Raw genomic sequence first — 19,792 nt, 5'->3', positions numbered from 1 at the left:
TGTTGAGGCCCCGTCACGCGAACTTGTAAATTATGTAGAAAGGCCGTTATTTAGTTAGATAAAATGTTAATTTAATTTTTTCTGTAAACATTTAAAGTAATTTAACTATAAAATTTTGTTATAAACAAATGTATTTGTATACATATATTTTTAATTTGTCTACAGCAGCTCGTAGCACTCAGCTACGGCGTAGCATTTTTCGTTTATTTAGATCTCAACCGTTTCCTTTCACAGATTTTCGATAATTTATAAAATAACTACTTCTCCAATTCTTTAATATAAAAGTAATAGTAATTAAGGAAAAATTGTTTATTTCGGTATTTCCAAAATTAAATTACAAATAATTATTCATCACAATTAACTATTACAGTTTACAGTATTAGATAAACCGTTTATCATATCTAAATGACCGTACGTGTATCGATTTAATCTGTTATTGGAGTTAAACAAACGTAATGCCCATTGAATGGAATCCATGGAACGCTAATACCAAATTGGCTAATGAATGGCGTAGCTCTGAGCTAGTATTAGTCACACACAGCCAATATCGCTTTGATACATAACTACAAAAGGCTTAACAGTTTTCGGAATTAATTTGGCTCGTTTGGTTTTTGATTGCGTTCTCTATGGAAATTGTTGTTGTGAACCGAATACGTCCACACGGACGTACACGTACTTGTGACGTAGCGTTTGTTATATTTTATTTTTTTTAACGCAGTATGCCGCACATGTAGATCCTAGTGTTTAGGCACTCCATTCTCTACGCTTTCTCTACGCCCAATCCTTGAGCGGAAAACCCACAACTGTCACACAAACGTGTTTATAATCAAACACTGTGCGCTGCGCTACGGTGTCAATTAAGATAATATTAAATATTTTTTATGATTTATGTAAAATCTTCAGATGATTATATAGTAATCGATAATATAATATAGCAATAGATAAAATAATTTATTACTTCTTATTGTTTTCGGGTAATCGGTAAGCATTATGTAAGAAAACAAAAAAAAACTGATCAGAGCGATTTCACAAAACTAATTTCGTAAAAAAATAAACAAAATACAACCTATAGCATAATTTTACATATCAACATACATATTAATTTCTCCATAAAAATATTGCCATATTTAGTAATGTGCGAGATTAAAACGAGACGCGCGTAAAACTCGCAGCATATGCTGATTTGAACGTCGCGCCGCGCCGAGGGACGCACCCTATCAGCTAGCGCTAAATAGGATTTTATTTAAAAAAAACAAATATAAACTAAGATCGATAATCGTGTAAACGCTTATTTGAGATTCTAGTTGATTGTAAATCTTACTTGATTGGAATAGACGTGCTGTGTTACATGCGTCTGACTGTACCCGTGTATAGGATAATAGGTTATGTAAAGTAAGTTTTTAGTAAAAAGCTATTAAGTTTTAATTTTCATTTAAATATTTTTAACCGACTTCTGTAAGAAAAGGAGGTTATTAATTCGATTGTTTTTTTTTTTTGCATTGCCTCCAGAGATCACTGGAAAATAGGGAACAGACTGTTTAAACACTAGGTTCCCTTTGCCTCTATTGTGTGTGGGATACAGCGTAAAGATTTAGATTTAAATATTTATACATAATTGTAAAATATCATTTATATTATTTATTTAAAAGGTTCTATTTGGTTACAGTAACGGCTATACAGATCATAAGCATACCACGTTATACATTTGTTTAAAGCAGTTGAAGACAGTCCTGGGACCCCCGAGGCATTCTCAGGGCCCTCGCGGCTGGCTGCACATCAAACGATCAAACTCCAGTCATAATCAGGCGTTTAGGCTTTCTTTGATAAACAACATTAGCGTCTTTAAGGGAATTTAATTTGTCTTGTCGTAACGTTAAATTATTTAGATAGGTGGATGAGGAGCGGTTTGAGAACGTTTTGAGATATATACTCTTGTACTTGTTACAACTTGTTACTGATAAGTTAAAGTTAATAAAAGAAAATAGTTTTTTTTTATTGTTGTTTTATATTTTTAATTAAATTTTAATATGACTATACATGAAAACTAGTGTACTTTACTTGATTATTTATTTTTGGTGAAGTTACAGTATAATTAAAAATAATTTTGAATTTTGAAAGCACAACCTATCAATTTATTCTCTCCTTCTATTACTAATAGAAATAGTGTTATAGACATAAAAAAAAACTCGATAAACATTGAAAATAATTATCTAATATAATACTGAAATAATAAAAATAAAAAAGTAAGTTAAAATGTTAAACGTTTATATTAAAAGTTTCCTCAAAAGTAATTACTTTAATATAATTCGATTCGTGCACGTTATTAGAAACATGAAACAACCCTTAAATAAATCCGTTTAATTTCGTGTGCCCCAATATGTTGTGTAGATTGTGATCGCGTATTTTATCTTATCAAGTGTCTGTTGATGCTGTATTACGAAACACTTGTTACTGTACCGTTGACAAAATATATCGATCTTTTATTTAAATATGCTTAAGTATAAAATGTCCATATAATTTCTATATTTAGCTATGATAATAAACTTTATTAGTACTAGTTTTTGATATGTTATTAAAATTCTAAAATATTTTTTTGATGAGGAAAATGAACAATGAGCACACAATTATAAACGTTTTTAAATTGTTTTGTTAATTTTTGTTTGAAAGGTATGTTTTATTCATTAAATATGTTCTATTTCCTTCTTTCTTGTTCAATGTGTCTAAAAATTTACATAAAATAAAGACAAAAAGGAATTAGGTACTAAGGTTTCTCTGTCTATACAAAAAATTAAAAAATCGTCAAATTTAAAAATACTATGTTTGTTGCTGACTGTACATCAACGAGCCGCATTATTTAAGTGTAGTGGGCAGAGCGGCGGGATTCAACTAATAAACGTAATCCGTTCGCAAACAGAGAGTAATATAAAAATCCATATAACTAAGATATCAATAGTATTTAATAATACATACATATATCGTACTGGTATTCGTGTTGTGAGTAAGCTGTGATTATGGGTTCGATTTCCACCGGGAGGAATGATTATAATTACGATTTTTTTAATTTATTGTCTTATCACCAGAGCGAGTAAATAAAAAAAATAAATCCTTCTCTCTAGTGAGAATCCCACCCACAACCTCCGTATTTACAGTCAGATGCTCTACTACTGAGCCATAACTTTCTCGATAAAAATAATATACTGTCTATATATTTTTCTAGTAAAAATATTATACAATAATTATTAAAATAAGTAACACTATCACAAATAAGAAATAAAATATTCTCATCACGCATCTACAATATTGAATGCAAAAACGCTTCAAAATCCCAATAAAACACTTGAGAAAACGTTAAAAACATGTTAAAGTCAATAATAATAAGGGGGTAGGATACAAAAAAATTGCATGTTCCGTGTCGCACGTGCCACTGCCATACTTATTTCGCATCGCTTCACCCCCCTCGCTCGATCATCCTATCTCAATTGTATTTTCACTCTTATATTTATAATGAAAAGACCTATATTATCTTTTTTTATTTAAAAAAAAATCCTTTTTCATTTTTCATGACTTCTAAAATAAAGATACTTTTTTTCTTGTGTGTATGTTGGTATGTGTGTGTGTGTATAGAAAGCTTATTTTTGTGATACATTTACGCTATTATCAATGGCTCAGTAAAACAGGTACTATTAATAATGTTATATAATTAATCGAAGAGTATATAGTGCAAACCAAAGTGTCCGAAAAACTTCAATATGTTTAAAATATTTTTTTTATTTTTATATTCCTGAATAAAGACGTAAAAGACCGTGCAAAGTGGAGTAGGCTGAGTAGAAAGGCAGACCCTGGCAATAGCCGGGATTAATGCCAGGAGGAAGAAGAAGAATTCCTGAATAAAGATATTATTGTTTTTAATGCGTATTTTATTTTATTCTACATACAATGATATAACCATAAACAGTTTTAAAGCTAAGTAAACAAATGTCTTTACTTAATGAGTAATGTAGAGTAAGAAAATGGCTGTATTGTAAGGAATCTCACACAAATTTCATCATACAAATAAGTTGTACTTGTAGGAAAAGGAAAGTAATTATAAATTATAAATAATAAATTATTTTTTTTACTTAGCAAAATACCAGACTAATGATATTTAAACATATAATTGTACGTACCTTTAAATGTATTTTATTATAAGGTTTTGGTGGAATTTATGGTTTATTTATTTGAAAATCTCATCATATTTCAAATAAAATCTTCCCTATATTGGTTAATTCAACTAATTTCTTTAAAAAAAACCATCATATTGTACATCTATTTAAGAAATATTAAAATATTGTAATACTACCCTATGATTTTACTACAGTCTATCTATAGGCAATAACTTAAGTAGGCGGAGCGGCCCACGTGTCGCTCCCTATGTGTTGTACGAGTATACCTTGTAATTAACTCATTCTTCTCGGATTAAAATTATATTTTTAATAATTACTAGTTATAATAAAAAAAATAGTATTTTGCATTTTATTTCTCTCGTGTTCCTTTTTAATTTTTAAATGTGTGAACCTAGAATCCCGCTGGAGTCATTGTGTGTTGAGTGGCGGAATTCAACGCCGCTTGCTTGTGTTTTTCAACATAGTTATAATATCGTAGCTAAAGAAATATTATTACCTTAATTAATTAATTGATTAATTTCTATACAAACGAATCTATGACAAAACATTATATCTCCGTTATGTATTGATATTATAATACACTTTTCCAAGTTCAATTTAAGTAAATTTAGTTTTCTTATTAAATAATATAGAAAACATAATACATATAATTACAATAAAAAAGATTTTTTGTAAATTAATACAGAAAGTATAATGCAAATACGTTGGACAATACATGAATATTTTCAATACTCTACATTTAAAATATAAAGTGGATTTAAAAGTGAATCGTACTTAATGAATGGCGTACATGGGGTTGTCCGCAAGTGGTCACAGATTATTTGTTAAGGTGAAACCGCAGATCGCCGGTTACCCAGACCCGACCCCATCTAGGCTTACGGCAATCAGGTAAGAATTACCAACTTGATATGGAGAATTTTCGTTTTTAATAATTTTAATATCGAAAATATCGATTGGTAATTGTAAAAAAGAGTATATTTTCTGTCCTTCTAATATCATAAATGTAAAAGTTTGTGGATGTTTGTTCCACTTTAATGCAAAAACTACTGAACGGAATTAAATGACATGGTACAGTAATATTTATTAAAACAATACATAGCATAGCATCTATCTAAATATATTTGTATAATTTGGCTGCAATATAACGACAAGCTTAAGTAGGCGAGTTAGTAAAACGATAGTGTTTATAGAATTTTGGTGATTGTAGGTTACTTTTTTATCACAAAAAAAATATCTTCCGGCCGAAGAACACGCATGCGGGTCTGGTCAGCGGGCGGACAGCTAGTTCTTTATAAGATTATTAAGAAATGAGTGTGTCTACCTACTATTATCAAGTTTTTGTGAAGAACTTGTAATTTTTTTTTACTTTATTTCGACAAAGAACCCAAATTAAAACTCTGATTATTTTATCCAAGAGATTTTATCAAACATTTTAATATCAAATAAATCCAAATTAACAATATTTACAGTACAATTTAAACAAGACGACATAAGCTTTTACCGTCCATGCCATAGAGCGAAAAAAAAAAATCTGATAACTTGATCCCATAATAAACTTCTATTTAATTTGGCTGAATATTACTTCAAATAGTTTTAAACAAAACTATAACTAATACACAACATAATAAAGTATAAATTTAATTATGTTTAGATAAAACTAGGGTTATCACATGGCATTCTTTAGGTTCCCTCTTCATGTTCCCGTGTTCCCGTTGCAAATCACTTCCGAGCCACTAAATGCAGGCCAAATTAATGCGTTTAGCACGCTCCGGGCATGGGGATGACAACTTTATTTTATTATATCGCGATATCTCCCTGTCACTTTAGCGTCACTTTTTCTAAAGGTTGTTAGTTGTAGAGTCATAGTTTATGATAGTGACGATTTGGTACAAATGATTTGTGTTCTGTTTTCAAATTCACTTTTACAGATTATTAACGGATATAGATTAAATATTTTTTTAAAATATTTAATCTAAAATTTATAGATTAATTAAAAGGAAAAAAAAATTTGCCGTTTCAATTTCATAGATATTTTTTTATTTTAGCAGTATTTACTAAATATAATAAAAAATGTCATACAATTGTTGAAATAATAAACAAATTTTATTTGTATTTAGGAGTACTTAAACTAAAAAGGCCTAAACCAAGAATGCACGCTACGCTAAAAACAAATGGGAAAAAGTGATTCATCTCTATGCACTATCTATTCATTTTTCACAAAAATATAATAAACAAACGGTTGATAGATACAAAAAATATTTTAAAAGTCACCAAAAAATTGGCAATTTAACAACATATTAGTTATTTATATTAGCTACAAGTAAAACACGAAGCCGTTACCTACCATATCACATGAAAAATATGAACCCCATAACTGTAATCCCTATACGAGTATTATTGGCAATCATCGGTCCAATGAACACAGTCCGAGCTGATTTAAAATATCATTAGAGCGTATCTGAGATCTCGCAGGCCTATATCGCTACAAATTGTAACAAAGGCCTTAGAAAAGGAGATTATCGAAAGTGGCACGTGGCCAGCACGCGTCCGCCTTACGTCCCATGCATGGACCTAACCCTATGAAATTAAAACTAGATCTAAAATTAACTCTATTTGGTAGTGATAAGATAGAATTTCCATTAACATTTTTATCTTTGCTGCGATCAAAAATGATTTATAGAAAATATGATTTATTACCGTATATTAAGGTATAATTTGCGTCAATAGTATTTTTTCGGCAAAGTTAGTTAAAACTAAGAAGTGTCGGAGGGAAATTAATACCACAATCGTTGGATTTAAAGCTTATAGTGGAGTTGAGTGCGTAATGACATGAACAAATAAATATGTATTGCTACAGTTGTCTCGTCATGTTTGTTTGTTGGGATGTCACACGCAAGTATCACCTAGAGCTAGAAGGGATGGGAAAAAATCCTTGTTTCTAACAGTAGAATAATATTTTTTTATGGTTATACATATGTTAATATATATGAAAATTTCGTAAAGAAGAAACGCTGCGTTAAGCTCCGCAATGTGACGATTTCTATTGAACGGAGAACGGAGTGTCTTAATTGCATGTTGTAATCACTATTTTTCTATAAGCATAATGATGTCTAACTGATTTAAAATGATTGTTCAGTGGAACTGACCGGTCATCGATGATTTTATTGGGCACTTAATTTAATGGAAGAAATACAAGTGACGGATTAGCTTCTGCTGCTATTACGATAGCTTGTTGAACATACACTTGGACGACTGTATTTTTAATTTTTTTCTATATTTTCACATGTTTTACATTTGGCGAGGCAAAGATACTTTAAATTTAAGTATTTTTTTTGGTTGTAAAACGCAACGACGCGACGTGTTAGTATTATTTAAAATATCAGTACATATACTAGAATTAAACATAAATATATCCTGTATCCTGTTCTAACTATGTACATGTGTAAGTTACTTAAAAAATGGATATAAATGTCATAATATTTTGTAAAAAACCAATAGACAGATAGAATTCTGCCCTTCTATCCATTTTTTAAACCAATGAAAATCGTCAAATATTTGAACAGCAATATTAAAAAAAAACTGCAAAAGCGCGAGTTGAGCTTGACGGACGGTTCTTTTTTCCTTAAGAGGTACGAAACCCTAATAAAATTCAAGAAACTTCACATCCTATTGCGAAACATAAAAAACATAATAACATAAATTTTGTATGAAAAACATTGAAATCATAAGTTATATATGGATTCAATCAAAAACAAAAATCTCATATTATTATATCGTAGAGCATTATTAAGAATTCTAAACAGATATCAATATTCATTTAACTAAAGCAAATTTGACGTAAACCCTCATAGAAGGGATCGATACTAACATTAATATATTCAACCTCGAAGCAACCCTCAAGTGTATGTAAACACCCCATTACTTGTTTTATATACGTACAGGTAAGTATGTTTGACGTTTTGTGTGAAGAATAGATTTATGTGAAAACGAAAGTGACTTTCATAAGATAGGTATTAAACTTGGAAAATTCGTCGATATGACCATAAATTACTATAATTATAATTGTTGATATTATTTTAAAAGTATTTTTTGAATAATTAAAAAGTCTATATGAATTCCAAATTATTACAAAAGTTAATTTAAGTACGATAGTCTTGCAAAAATAAACTATAAAATTATAGAAGACGTGTAAAAACGATGGGGTAAGATACCTACATCTTTTGTTTCCTCCACCTGTCTAGATAAAGTCCCCCTTAACGGTCCCCTTGATAACTTAAAGACTTTATCCCCTGTACTGGAATTTTTACGGCAACAAAGCCTTCATATTTTCTTTATTCATGCCGCGTCAAAATTTCTCCCTCTCAGACGTTGAAAAAAGAGATAGCCAACTCTTTCGCACTCATTTAAACGTGTATTTCTGTCTCTATCGCCATAATACCTACACTTTTCCCGATCTTAAAGGTTTGATATAAGTCGCTTCTTTTTCTGAGTCGTCAGCAACAGGGTGATGGCGCGGATTCGTTAATTAATTTATGCTAATCACCCGAATTTTTGTCGTAAAGGATGTTTAAGAATTTTTCCATCGTAAAATAGAACGTTATCACAATGTTATTTTCGTATTCGGGGCGTTTTTTTTTTGGGAGTTTTTTCGCTCCGTCACGCTTTACGTAAAGAGTTGAGCTATGAAGATTATGGTCCTCATACTACGAGGTATAAAAATATTAGAGGCAAAGACAATCTTTGGAGCAAATGTACTTTTAACGGGTGAGCGAAGATGAAACATGACTTTGAATATCATATACTTTTAAGAGTTTAAATTTACATTATAACTGAGTGGGTAGTAACTTTTTTAATATAATAAAATGGTGATTTTTTTCAAAGTTTTGTCAAGCACAGTTCTGTAATAAAGAATGCTTATTATTGAGCATTCAATCAATAACAAACGAGTAGAATAAAGATGGAAAAGTATAATCATCTTTAAAATTATATAAAATTGAACTGCAAGTCCATTTTATATCCACAACTTATTTAACAAAAATGATAAGAACACCTTTTTCCATCAAATAAAAGCTTCAAATAAACACACAGCCATACAAAATTCATATTTCAAACATATTCAAAAACAGTATCGTATCGGCTAAAGACGTCCCAGAAGGGAGAGTCCCCGTTCAAAAAAAAAAAAATGGAAAGACGAAGAAAAAGCTATAACGTCATATTGTTTTGCCTGTGGGGGCGACGAGGGGTTGTATAGTGCGGGGTAGATAAGGCGTTCTGTATATAATCGAACTATAGCTACCCTTATACCATTGTGTTTTTTGATGCCTTTCGTTTTTAGTACTCGAGAAAGGCGTTGCCGTTGCCGTAGACGTTAAATATTCGGATCGTATTTATAGGAAGGAGATCGGTAAGTATGAAATTTTATGGTAAATGTCGAGATAAAGGTGGGTAGTTAAAATTTTTTGAATGACATGTTTTTTTTTTGGAGATTTTTTGTGGATTCTGATATTCTATGTTTTAGGATAGCTGGGATTTATTGACTAGTTGTTTTCATTGGGTATCTTCAAGTATTTGGCTTATAATCAATCAAATTAAAGTATTTTCCCATCCTGGTTGTACAAAGTATTAACTGCGGTGCTGAACATCGCTATTTCACTTCAACTAACTTATTACAAAAGGAAAACAAAGTAATTTTACACTTTTAATTTTTTTTATCTTCACACAACATATAGCAGAGAAAACCTAATGACGAGATATTCTTTTCTTATTATATTTTACACCAAAATCAATACACTGGTAAAATGAAAATAACTTAAATGTAATAATTTCTCCAATCTGAAAACGTATTCGCAACTATTGCGCTTACAATAAAACAAACCACTGGGCAACAACGGTTTTCTCTATTAACTAAAAAAAAAAATCAAATAATACTCACACTGGGTATATTATCAGAAGTACAAACTCCCTCGCTGAGCAGGCGGTCCCGTATCTCCCACGCGAATATCGAAGGACACTCGCGTTTGTACTGCGCTATCTTGCTGACCACTTCCGCTGTGGCCACCCGCGGCTTTGAACCACCTATCGCCCGAGGTCTTATGGACCCTGTTTCGTAGTACCTGGATGATATTGAATTGAATTGTTTAAAATTAAAAAAATATATAAAATAAGTAAATATCTTATGTAGAGACCAGTCGTGAAACAGGGGCAGAAGCGTGTGACTGTAAACATGACAGGTCGTGAGTTCGATTTCCATTCGAGGGAACGAAATATATAATATTTTACTGTCTGGTAAAGAGTATCGTTGAGTTCTGCTACTCAACATGCAATGCCTCCACAATTCGACGGAAAATGGAGAACGGAAGTGTCTTAAATGGAATGGAGTGTCTTCACACTAGGTTCCTAAGTTTTCTCTGCCTACCCTGCTATGTGCGAGGTGCAATGTGAAGGTAAAAGAAAAGTACCTACATAATACGAGCATATACGTCTTCTATAATACAGTAGTGTTCATTAAATTAAATTAGATATTAAAAAAAAATCTTGAGTTGTTTACAATAATTTAGTAATTAAAAAAGATAATTAATTAAAAAATAATTTATACTAGAAAGCCATTTAATTAGTATACAAATAAAACGTTGAACCATAAAACTGCACGACAAACTGTCACCGTGTACTGACACCATCGGGCTGGGGAACTGCGGTGTCAAATTCCATGGGTATCGGGTTCGATACCCGGCTTGTACTTTTATTCGCCTTGCTGACCAGCTGACGGCCATTCTACACTACTTTTACCTAATAACTTAGTAATTTTATCTAACACTAATCGCTTAACTTCACATGTCTTATTTTATTATACTCAACTTCATATTAAAGCAAGTTTTATGTAATATTCTAGAATATTCTATATTCTAGAAAGTTTATAGTCTAGAAAGTTCTCTTTTAAGTCCTAAAATGTTATAATAATATTTCTAACGAGTAAATCAACCACAAAATAATATTAACATTGAACGCACGTTAAATAGATACTCGAATTACATAGCAACCTTCGTTTTACCTTGGTACTAAGTTACGAAGTGTCTATCAACTTGGCTACTTCTATTGGGACGGTATATCTTTTTAATTTGGTAGTGTTGTCTAGGTGTGGTTGCAAGTACATTTCTGTGGTTACAGCCAGTTAGATGCGGTATTGGTTTCAACGACATTTTTGGGATGGTTTCGTGTAACCTAACGCCGTTTGTTGGTTACGTATTATGACAATTGCGGTTGTAGCTTCATCTACGACGCTTTTGAGTGATGAATCATATTTTGATTTTTTAAAAGTATGCTAATATTATATTTCATAAGGTGTTTCTTATTGACTTTTAAAGATTTTTTTCATATGGCAACATTACTAAAAAACTTAAACTAAAAAAATCTTAAACAACATATATTCTACTTCTAAATAATATCTAAGTTTGTGGATATATATTAAGTATTATTCTTTGGGCGGACAAAAATATATATTTATCACAAAATAAGACCTCGATTTTCTTTCACAGAATAATTTTAGCATAACTCCGACATTATTGGCGCGTCTGACAATGTGTTGGCGGCATAAGAAAGAATATGGAATACCTAGTATCTAAGTCACATTATATTTTCATAAGTACTTTATATGATAAGTTAATTTTCTTTAGACTTTCTTATTAATATTGTCGTATGTTTTATATCTCTATTAAAAGTAAGTTCTTTTCGAGTTTTTTTTCATAGTAGAGAAGTAATATACAATGGATATCTAATGTATGTCTTTTATTTAAAAAAGATATGTAAAATTTGTACATGCGTGTAGATTTTTTTAAGGCTATGTTAACTCTAATGAGTTAAGCGTCAAAGAATGACCTCATTATAATATTACATAAAAAATATCTTTAAAGTAACTTCTATTATTTATTACAATAATTAACATTTTCTATCTATTTTAATTATCTTATCTATTCATTGTAATGATCAGCTAGTAACTTTGCACCTTTAGTTAACTACCTTGAGAAGCAAAGTAGGTACCCATTTTTACAACACGCATAAATATTTATCCCAATCATGTAGGTATTCTAAGTTGATTATCATACAAGCTTTTTACAAATATTGTTCTGTATACCGACCTGCCAAGTATCTTGGACACGCAGCCGTTGGACACCTGCAGTATGCGGCTGATGTCGCAGGGCCGCGCCCCCGAGTGCGCCAGCTCCACTATCTTCTGCCTGGTCGAGTCGGGCAGCGGGCGGCCCCCTACAAACACGCCGCCGAGCTGGTTAACACCGCTGTGCCCTGTTCACCACAGGCCTGCTTACTCCAATTAATCACGTTTACATGTACTTGTTGGTATGGTACTGGTACTGGTACTGTCTTGTCACTGGGTTGAGAGGGAACGGAGTGTTTTGACACTAGGTTCCCTCTGCATAAGTTGTTATAGCGGGTGAAGCGACTTTTGATATCGATAGGGGTTTTGTACACAAGTAGCTTGTGGTGAAAGCTTGTTGAATAGCACAAGTTTACATAAGTACGATATATAGGAAATATGGTAAATTAAAATTTGAATATTATTTTTTTATTTATTACTTTTTGTTTAGTAATGATTATTCATTAATATTTTCATTTTATTCGCTCTGGTACCAAGGCAAAAAGCGCAGTGTTGAGTTCCCCCACTGAATAGGCAATGCCTCGAATAATTCGACAAAAAGTGGGGAACGGAGTGTGTTAGCACTAGATTCCATCTGCCTACTCTGCTATATGCAGGGTACTCCGTAAAGGTGAAAAAATATTTACATATTAAATAGCGAAGAATTAAATTAGCGAAGTTTGTTTATTCCTTTTTTACGTATAATCTAGTAAACGAATTTAGAATAGGTATAGCATAGACAAACATTAACACCAATTAAGATTTTCTATAATTTAGTAATAGCATAACAATATATATTTTTATAATCAATTAAAACATACTACAAACATTGGTGCCGTGCCCTTTTCTGCTTTTTTTTCTTTTATTTTTTTGTGATGTTGACTTGTTTTTATTTAGATATTTTCTCGCTATTTTTTATTTATTGCATCTTCAGAATGTCACATTTAATGGTATTAAAACCAGCCAGTTACATTCGGTGCAGGCAAAGAGGTTTGATTACTAGTAGTAATAAATATACTTCTTTACACAACAGAAGACTTGAAGATTTAATTTCTTATAGTTTGCTTAGTTCCGGTAGTTGCTCTACATTTAACTAAATAATATATATTAGTGAAGCCGCGTGGGCCGCTAGTGTATAGTTAAATGGTGGTCACCATTACCTTTACCTTTGTGCGCGAGGTCGTCCATCCGGTCCAGCATGCCGTCGGGCGGCCAGGGGCTGATGGGCGCGAGCTGCTGCGCCGGCAGCATCGTGTATACCCCGTATTCTTCTATTGTGATGACCTGGTTTAAACATAAAAAAAACTAAATTTACTTCACGTTGTATCCCAAAGAATCTATTGATAGAACGTTTCTATTTTTCATCAATTATTTAAAAGAATATCTTTAGTAAATTTCTTATTGAATGAAAATTGAACTCACAATTATCGAAATTTTTGTGTATATATCGAAATAATATTTCCTATTTATGGCACAATGAATATTTTTTAAAAGAAATTAAGTTGTCACATTAAGGACTAGTTTTTTTGGACTTTCCTGATACGAATTCTGCAGTTATCAATTTAAGACCGTCGCGTTGCTAGCGCGGCGGTTTTAGTTTTGATTGACTTGGGGAATAAAATATTGTTATTTCTTAACTGGTAACAAGAAAAAGCGCTGCGTTGAGTTACGCTTATCAACACACATAGTCTCAAAAATTGAGCGGAATATAATAAACTGAGTATTTAGCATCACACTGTCTATTCTGCTATATGCGGCAGCTCAGCTAAAAAACTCAGCTAAAAAACTTAAGACCTATTGGTAAATATTTTGTAATCATTATTAGTTTTTTCTTAGTAATATAATTGTAAAAACCTGTTCATGCTAAATACTTACAATTTCAAAATTATTTTTGCATATTTTGGGGGGATCATAGATGAATACAAAAAAAAATAAGATTTATGTGTTTCTATCCACTTTAATTATTTGTATAGTGTTTGAATCTGATAAGTATAGTAAATTTTTAAATTCTATTTTCTATTCTTATATTTGAAAGAAAAGCTATAGGTGTGTATATAAAAATGTAGCGAATAGCAACTTTAATATTATTAAAAATAATATATTTGGAATTATAAAAAAATACATATTTATTATTATAACTTACGCTTTTAATACGATATTAGCTCTCTTCATTCTACATTTAACTAGTTCAGTTTAATTAGTAAAAAAAAATCCAACGTAGCTTTTTTTTTCTACATGACAGCGTAGCGAGAGGGAATACAGTGTTGAAACACTCTCAGATCACAGCGTGTTAAGTGAGTAAACTCAACGCCGCGTTTAATTTACTAGAGCGGGGTATTGGAAATAGAATAAATACAATCATTCGCCCGAGTGTAAAGAGAACCCAGAACCATAACGATTATAGTCAGATGATATCCTACTATGCCTTAATAGACCTATTTTTTATTTTACTTAAATATAAATAATATAAATCATTTTACACTGCACAAGATTTTAACTTCACGCTTTATACGTAGCGGGGTAGTCAGAGAGAACGGAGCGCCAAACGCTACGGTCTCTACATGCCTCTTTCGCCTCGTCCACTCTCACCAACGTCTTTATGCATGCCCTCCGGGGGGTCCTCATGTTCTTTTCGTCCAGTATTTTTAATATTGTGTTTTCGAAGGTCAACCGAGGTAAGAGAGGCAAGAGAGGTAGGGAAGCTACCTCTCTTACCGTAATTTACAATAAATAGATGTTTTTTTGTTAATAAAAACAAACATTATAATTAATTTAAAAAAATTAAAACCGATTTCAACACTATACTTAAACGCACAAACTTTAATAAGAACTTAATTATATAAATTAAATTTTAATTACTTTATAATAAAGAAAATTGAAAAATAATAAGTAACTCATACCTACTTATTATTTAAAATCTGTTATCTTTAAATCAAAGGACGGAGAAATCGACTTATCCTACACATAAAAATAATTGCAAACAAATATAGAACCTCCTCTTTTTTGAAAAAGAAATCGGTTACCAAATTTATAGAAAACTAGTGGTTGCCCAAAATTATATAATTTTTATAATTTTAATTTTTATCTGTTAAAGAAAATTGTCGATAACGCCGAACAAGACGATCGATAATTTCGATAAGGTGGTATTTTTTTTTCAGCTTCAAGCATACAGCAGGGAAGGCAGAGGAGACCTACTGCTAAGATCTCTCCTCACTTTCCGTCAAAATCTCAAAGCATTGCCATTTTTATCTGTGAGTATTGATTGCCGGAGCTCAACGCCACGCTTTACCTTCTTACCAAAAAGAGAACATTAAAATATTAAATAACTTATTTCCCCGAGCGGGAATCGAAGCCACAACCGTCGCCCGCTTATGCCACACGCTTGTGTCACAGGTGTGCTATTCTTTAAAATCAATTATACATAGGCTGTACAAATCTAAAGAAACAGGCATGTTTTTTCATAACTATAAATATTTTTTTTATATATTTTATATACAGGCACATATTTTTACTGTTTTACTTTGTAATAAATGGATTTATATTTTAGAAGAATACTTGCAACTGTTTATTAGACATGGTTATTAGACATATTAGACATTTGGTAGTGAAAGTTAGGGAGCGAGTTCCTAGTGACCAATGAAGCTTATCAACAAGTTATCCTATTATTAGGGTTCAATGATTTTTATTTATTTGTTTTGCTCTGTAAGTTTCTCAAATGAAGGACTATAAATAAGCGTTAAATATAATAATAAGCATTTAAAAATGTAAGTTTTGTTGTGTAATTCTATTTTCATGTCGTCGGTGTGGTAGCAAGACAATGCGCGGCGTTAAGTTCCGACATTCAACACACAATGTTGTGAAAATTGGGCGGTAAGTGTGAACCGGAATGTTTTAACACTAGGTCTCTCTGCGTGAAGGTTCTTTTTTGCAATCTTATAAATGTTTCAATTGCGTTACGACGGCTGCGGCAATGGAGAAGTGCAAGGTTGACGAAAAGGAGGTCACTTGAATTTCTACGGAATGTGGTTACTATTTATGTGGTTGACGTTTTGATTGTTAATACTATCATAAGAGATTATTCCAAGAAGGAATACTTTTTTTTCTACTCCGTGTTTCGTGCAGGATACAGCGTGAAGCTGATTTATTTATTAAATAATTTAAGTGCCCTCTTCAGCATAAACCACAAGCTCGAAAAAAAAAACCCGCCTGCCTTTATAGCAACGAAGATTTAGATGCGTTTGCACGTATTGGATAATTGGAGTTGTATGTATTATTTCAGCGCGATATATTTGGTTTCATATTTTTTGTAGTAGTTATTAGTAGGTAGGTTTTTGTTTATAATTTCTTCCGTTTAAAAATGGTCATTTAACTATCTAAATATAATAATTTAAATATATTTTAATAAGTACTTGAAAAGATTAGTAGCACAGATTTAAAATTACGGTACCTACTAAAAAATCCTTGCTGTGTAAAACAATTGGAAAATCCTTATTGAAACTACGAAAATGCGGGTTGCATTAGGGTTTAATTAATTTTCACATTATGTTAAGTGCTTTGCAAACATACATTATATGAATAATCCAGTAGTAAAAGCGGGCGAAGCCGCAAGAGGGTCGCTAGTTTTGTTATAAATATATTAATTATCTTCTTCAGTCAATATATCTAACTGTCTTGGTGAAATTGTCCCATTTGAATTACTCGAATGAGATTTTCATTCGGAACTCTTATACGAATCGGAATCGGTACGACAGTACAGATAAGATATATAAATTAAAATATCAAAAAATTACTGCATCTATCCTATATATATTTTATTTTCAATTTTAATACTACAGGTTTAATACACTACGGTATGATTAAATTTTTTGTAACAGCGTCAAAAAAAGGTTTTTTTATTAGATAAACTATTAATAGGCAAACATATTACTAAATAAAAAGAAAAAGAAAAACTAGCTGAAACAATTTACTAAGTAATAAATTATCCCTAAAAAAAATTGATTAGAAATATTGAAGAACTTTAGTATAATATGTAATGTAAGCAAAGTGTACAGTGAATTGATTAAATTCACAGATGCATTCAAGTGCAAAGTGGCATTACTGTTTGTTGCACATTAACTACAATGTGGAGGAAAACTAAACATGCACTTCACAATTAAAATTCAATTACTAGTTCTATTTTTTATTTATTTAATCTCATTTGAATTTATAGAAGTTGACGCAAGTGTCACAGACGACATTTTAGATGAATTGTACTTGAAGTATAAAGAAGCAGCCAATGATGGTTTGTTATAATTTTTTATAATATCTATTTTAAATTTTATACAATGATTAAATAATAAATTGAATAATTTAAGGAAATATTTTATTTAGTTCAGGAAAATGATGCCTATCCCAATTAATTAAACACTTAAATTATACCTAATTGAATTCTAAGAAAATTATTTTTCCTTAACAGATACTAGCAACATTTCCTCACGGCGTTTCTTGAAAGATAACAAGGAATACGAAGTGCATGTTAAGAAGTTGAAGGAAGTTAATGGCTTTAAAAAACATAATCTTATAGTTAAAGAAAATCTCAGAAAAGGTAGTCCACTCATTTATATAAATAATCCGGTAGAGTCGAAGATTCCGAATGCATTTCTAAGTATAGAAGAGTTCAGAAACGTCCTAACCAAGAGAGGGCTATACCAAAGAGAAACAATATCCAATACAAATATTACAAAAAATAATGTATTACCAAAAAGCACTTCTACAACAACTCTTACAACTCTAATAGATAATACAAATAATTTTCTTAATAATAATCTTAGTACAAAAACAGCACCAATAGCTAAAGTTAATATTGACAATATTGAATTGGCAACCAAAGAAATTATATCCACTAATACGACTATACCAGAGAGTATAAATTTAACACAAAATTCTTTTCAACCATCAGTAGAAGTAGCAAGTAAAAAACATTTCAGTGTAACTACAATAGTACCTACAAAATTAAGTTTACCTTTAAGTACAGAAAATGAGAAAAACGTAAAAGAAAACGAAAAATCTACGAAATTATTAGAAATTTCAGAAAGGCCCGAAAGTTTACTAGAAATAAATAATACAATTTCTACACAAAAACCTTCGATTCACACAACCAATGTAAGTAAAAGAGAAGGACCGAGAAGAAGGAAAACAACAAAATTTACGTCTAAATCTACTTTAGAATCAACCAAATTTAAAAGAACTACACTTAGTGTAAGTATTCGAATAAGATATTCTTCACATTGAAAATGATCAATATATTGTATTTATTATACATAAGGAGTATTTAGCTGACAATCGGTTCGTTTACCTACTTAAATATTTTTTTATTTAATAATTATAATCTGATAATAACTTTTTGTTCCAGAGACCACTAGTTTTTATGGGAAGTTAACAATATATGTAACATCATAATCTAACTTAAATTTTAATTTACATCAATATCTCACCTTATGTTGCCTTAAAAGAAATAAGAATCCAAGTTATTGCGTTGCAATAACCACAACTATCTTCAACTTGTAAACATCACTGAAACTTTATAATAATATATTTTCACTTGGCAGTACAGATTCAGACCTTTGCCTATCTGATAACATAAAACCGTTCCCGCCAAACGAAATGTCAAATTGTCAAACGCGCGAACATTGTGCGCTTCAGAATAAAGGCGCCACTTCACTGATTACAAAATACAATCTCACGTGGAACTGACTGTACTGCTATACATTTATAGCGGCGAAGGGCTGTAGAGATAGCTCTATGGCGGTAGAGTCTGACGAGAAAGAGAGAGCAGCTCTCGTCAACTCCCATTGTAACCCGCTTACTGTACTTACGACTGCTCATTTGCAGGAAAGAGACGTATATGTTTTTGTCGGTCCTAATTGTGGCGCCGCCCATCGCTTTTATCCCCCAGTGGTGGGGCAAGTTGGACAGTTTTAAATTATCTATTGTAATAAAATTATTTCGCAAAATAAGGAGTTGGTTTTGGTAATGACGTGTTTCATTTGACGATTTTAAAGTGCCTCGATAGCGTTATATAGATTTATGTTGGGTAGTTTCAGTTTTCATTAAATTCGTCTGTCGTATTTGAGGTTCTTATTTAATATTTTCTCAATTATTTAGTAATTTATTTGAATCTGGCCACTTAAATTAAAATAAAATAAAAAAGCTTCCAAATTGATCGACTGACACAAAACTTTAAAAGTTTTAAAAATACTATCTTATTACCAGACACTTTTATTAAGAAAATGAATATTCATCAAAAAGACAACGTAGGCTTAATATATGCAAAAATTAACATAACATTTACTTATAAAACGCAACCCTTTGCCTCTCTCGCACCTATTAAAAATTCAATTGATTCTCCATCTCGCTTTGTTTTGGCCGACGATATTTATCACGAATAAGGGGATATATGACGTATTTTGGTGGTGAAAGGGCTGTTTTTGCCCCGAACGGT

The 19,792-nt window shown here is 31.2% G+C and overlaps 1 protein-coding gene across 4 annotated transcripts in view; it reads right to left on the bottom strand.

Annotated features, from left to right (window-relative positions):
- Positions 1 to 19,054, bottom strand: part of LOC146533134 (paired box protein Pax-6-like) — a 46,369-nt gene extending 27,315 nt beyond the window's left edge. The window contains exons 1-4 of one of the 4 annotated variants that reach the window (XM_085195885.1): positions 18,786 to 19,054; positions 13,479 to 13,596; positions 12,296 to 12,461; positions 10,096 to 10,276 (exon numbers count right to left, since the gene is read on the bottom strand). In XM_085195885.1, the coding sequence (XP_085052011.1) occupies positions 10,096 to 10,276; positions 12,296 to 12,461; positions 13,479 to 13,563 (432 nt within the window). In that variant the 5' untranslated portion in view covers positions 13,564 to 13,596; positions 18,786 to 19,054. Of the gene's footprint in view, positions 1 to 10,095; positions 10,277 to 12,295; positions 12,462 to 13,472; positions 13,597 to 18,785 lie in introns of all 4 variants that reach the window. The other 3 variants (XM_085195886.1, XM_085195884.1, XM_085195887.1) reach the window with 3 other exon arrangements.
- Between the last annotated feature and the right edge of the window lie 738 nt (positions 19,055 to 19,792).

The sequence above is a fragment of the Heliconius melpomene genome, chromosome 13, assembly GCF_056956725.1.
Source record: "Heliconius melpomene rosina isolate 202511_hmr_F chromosome 13, ASM5695672v1, whole genome shotgun sequence".
In the NCBI taxonomy this organism is placed as follows: domain Eukaryota; kingdom Metazoa; phylum Arthropoda; class Insecta; order Lepidoptera; family Nymphalidae; genus Heliconius; species Heliconius melpomene.
Note: the sequence above shows the minus strand (reverse complement) of the source record. Positions and strands in the feature narration are given on the sequence as shown.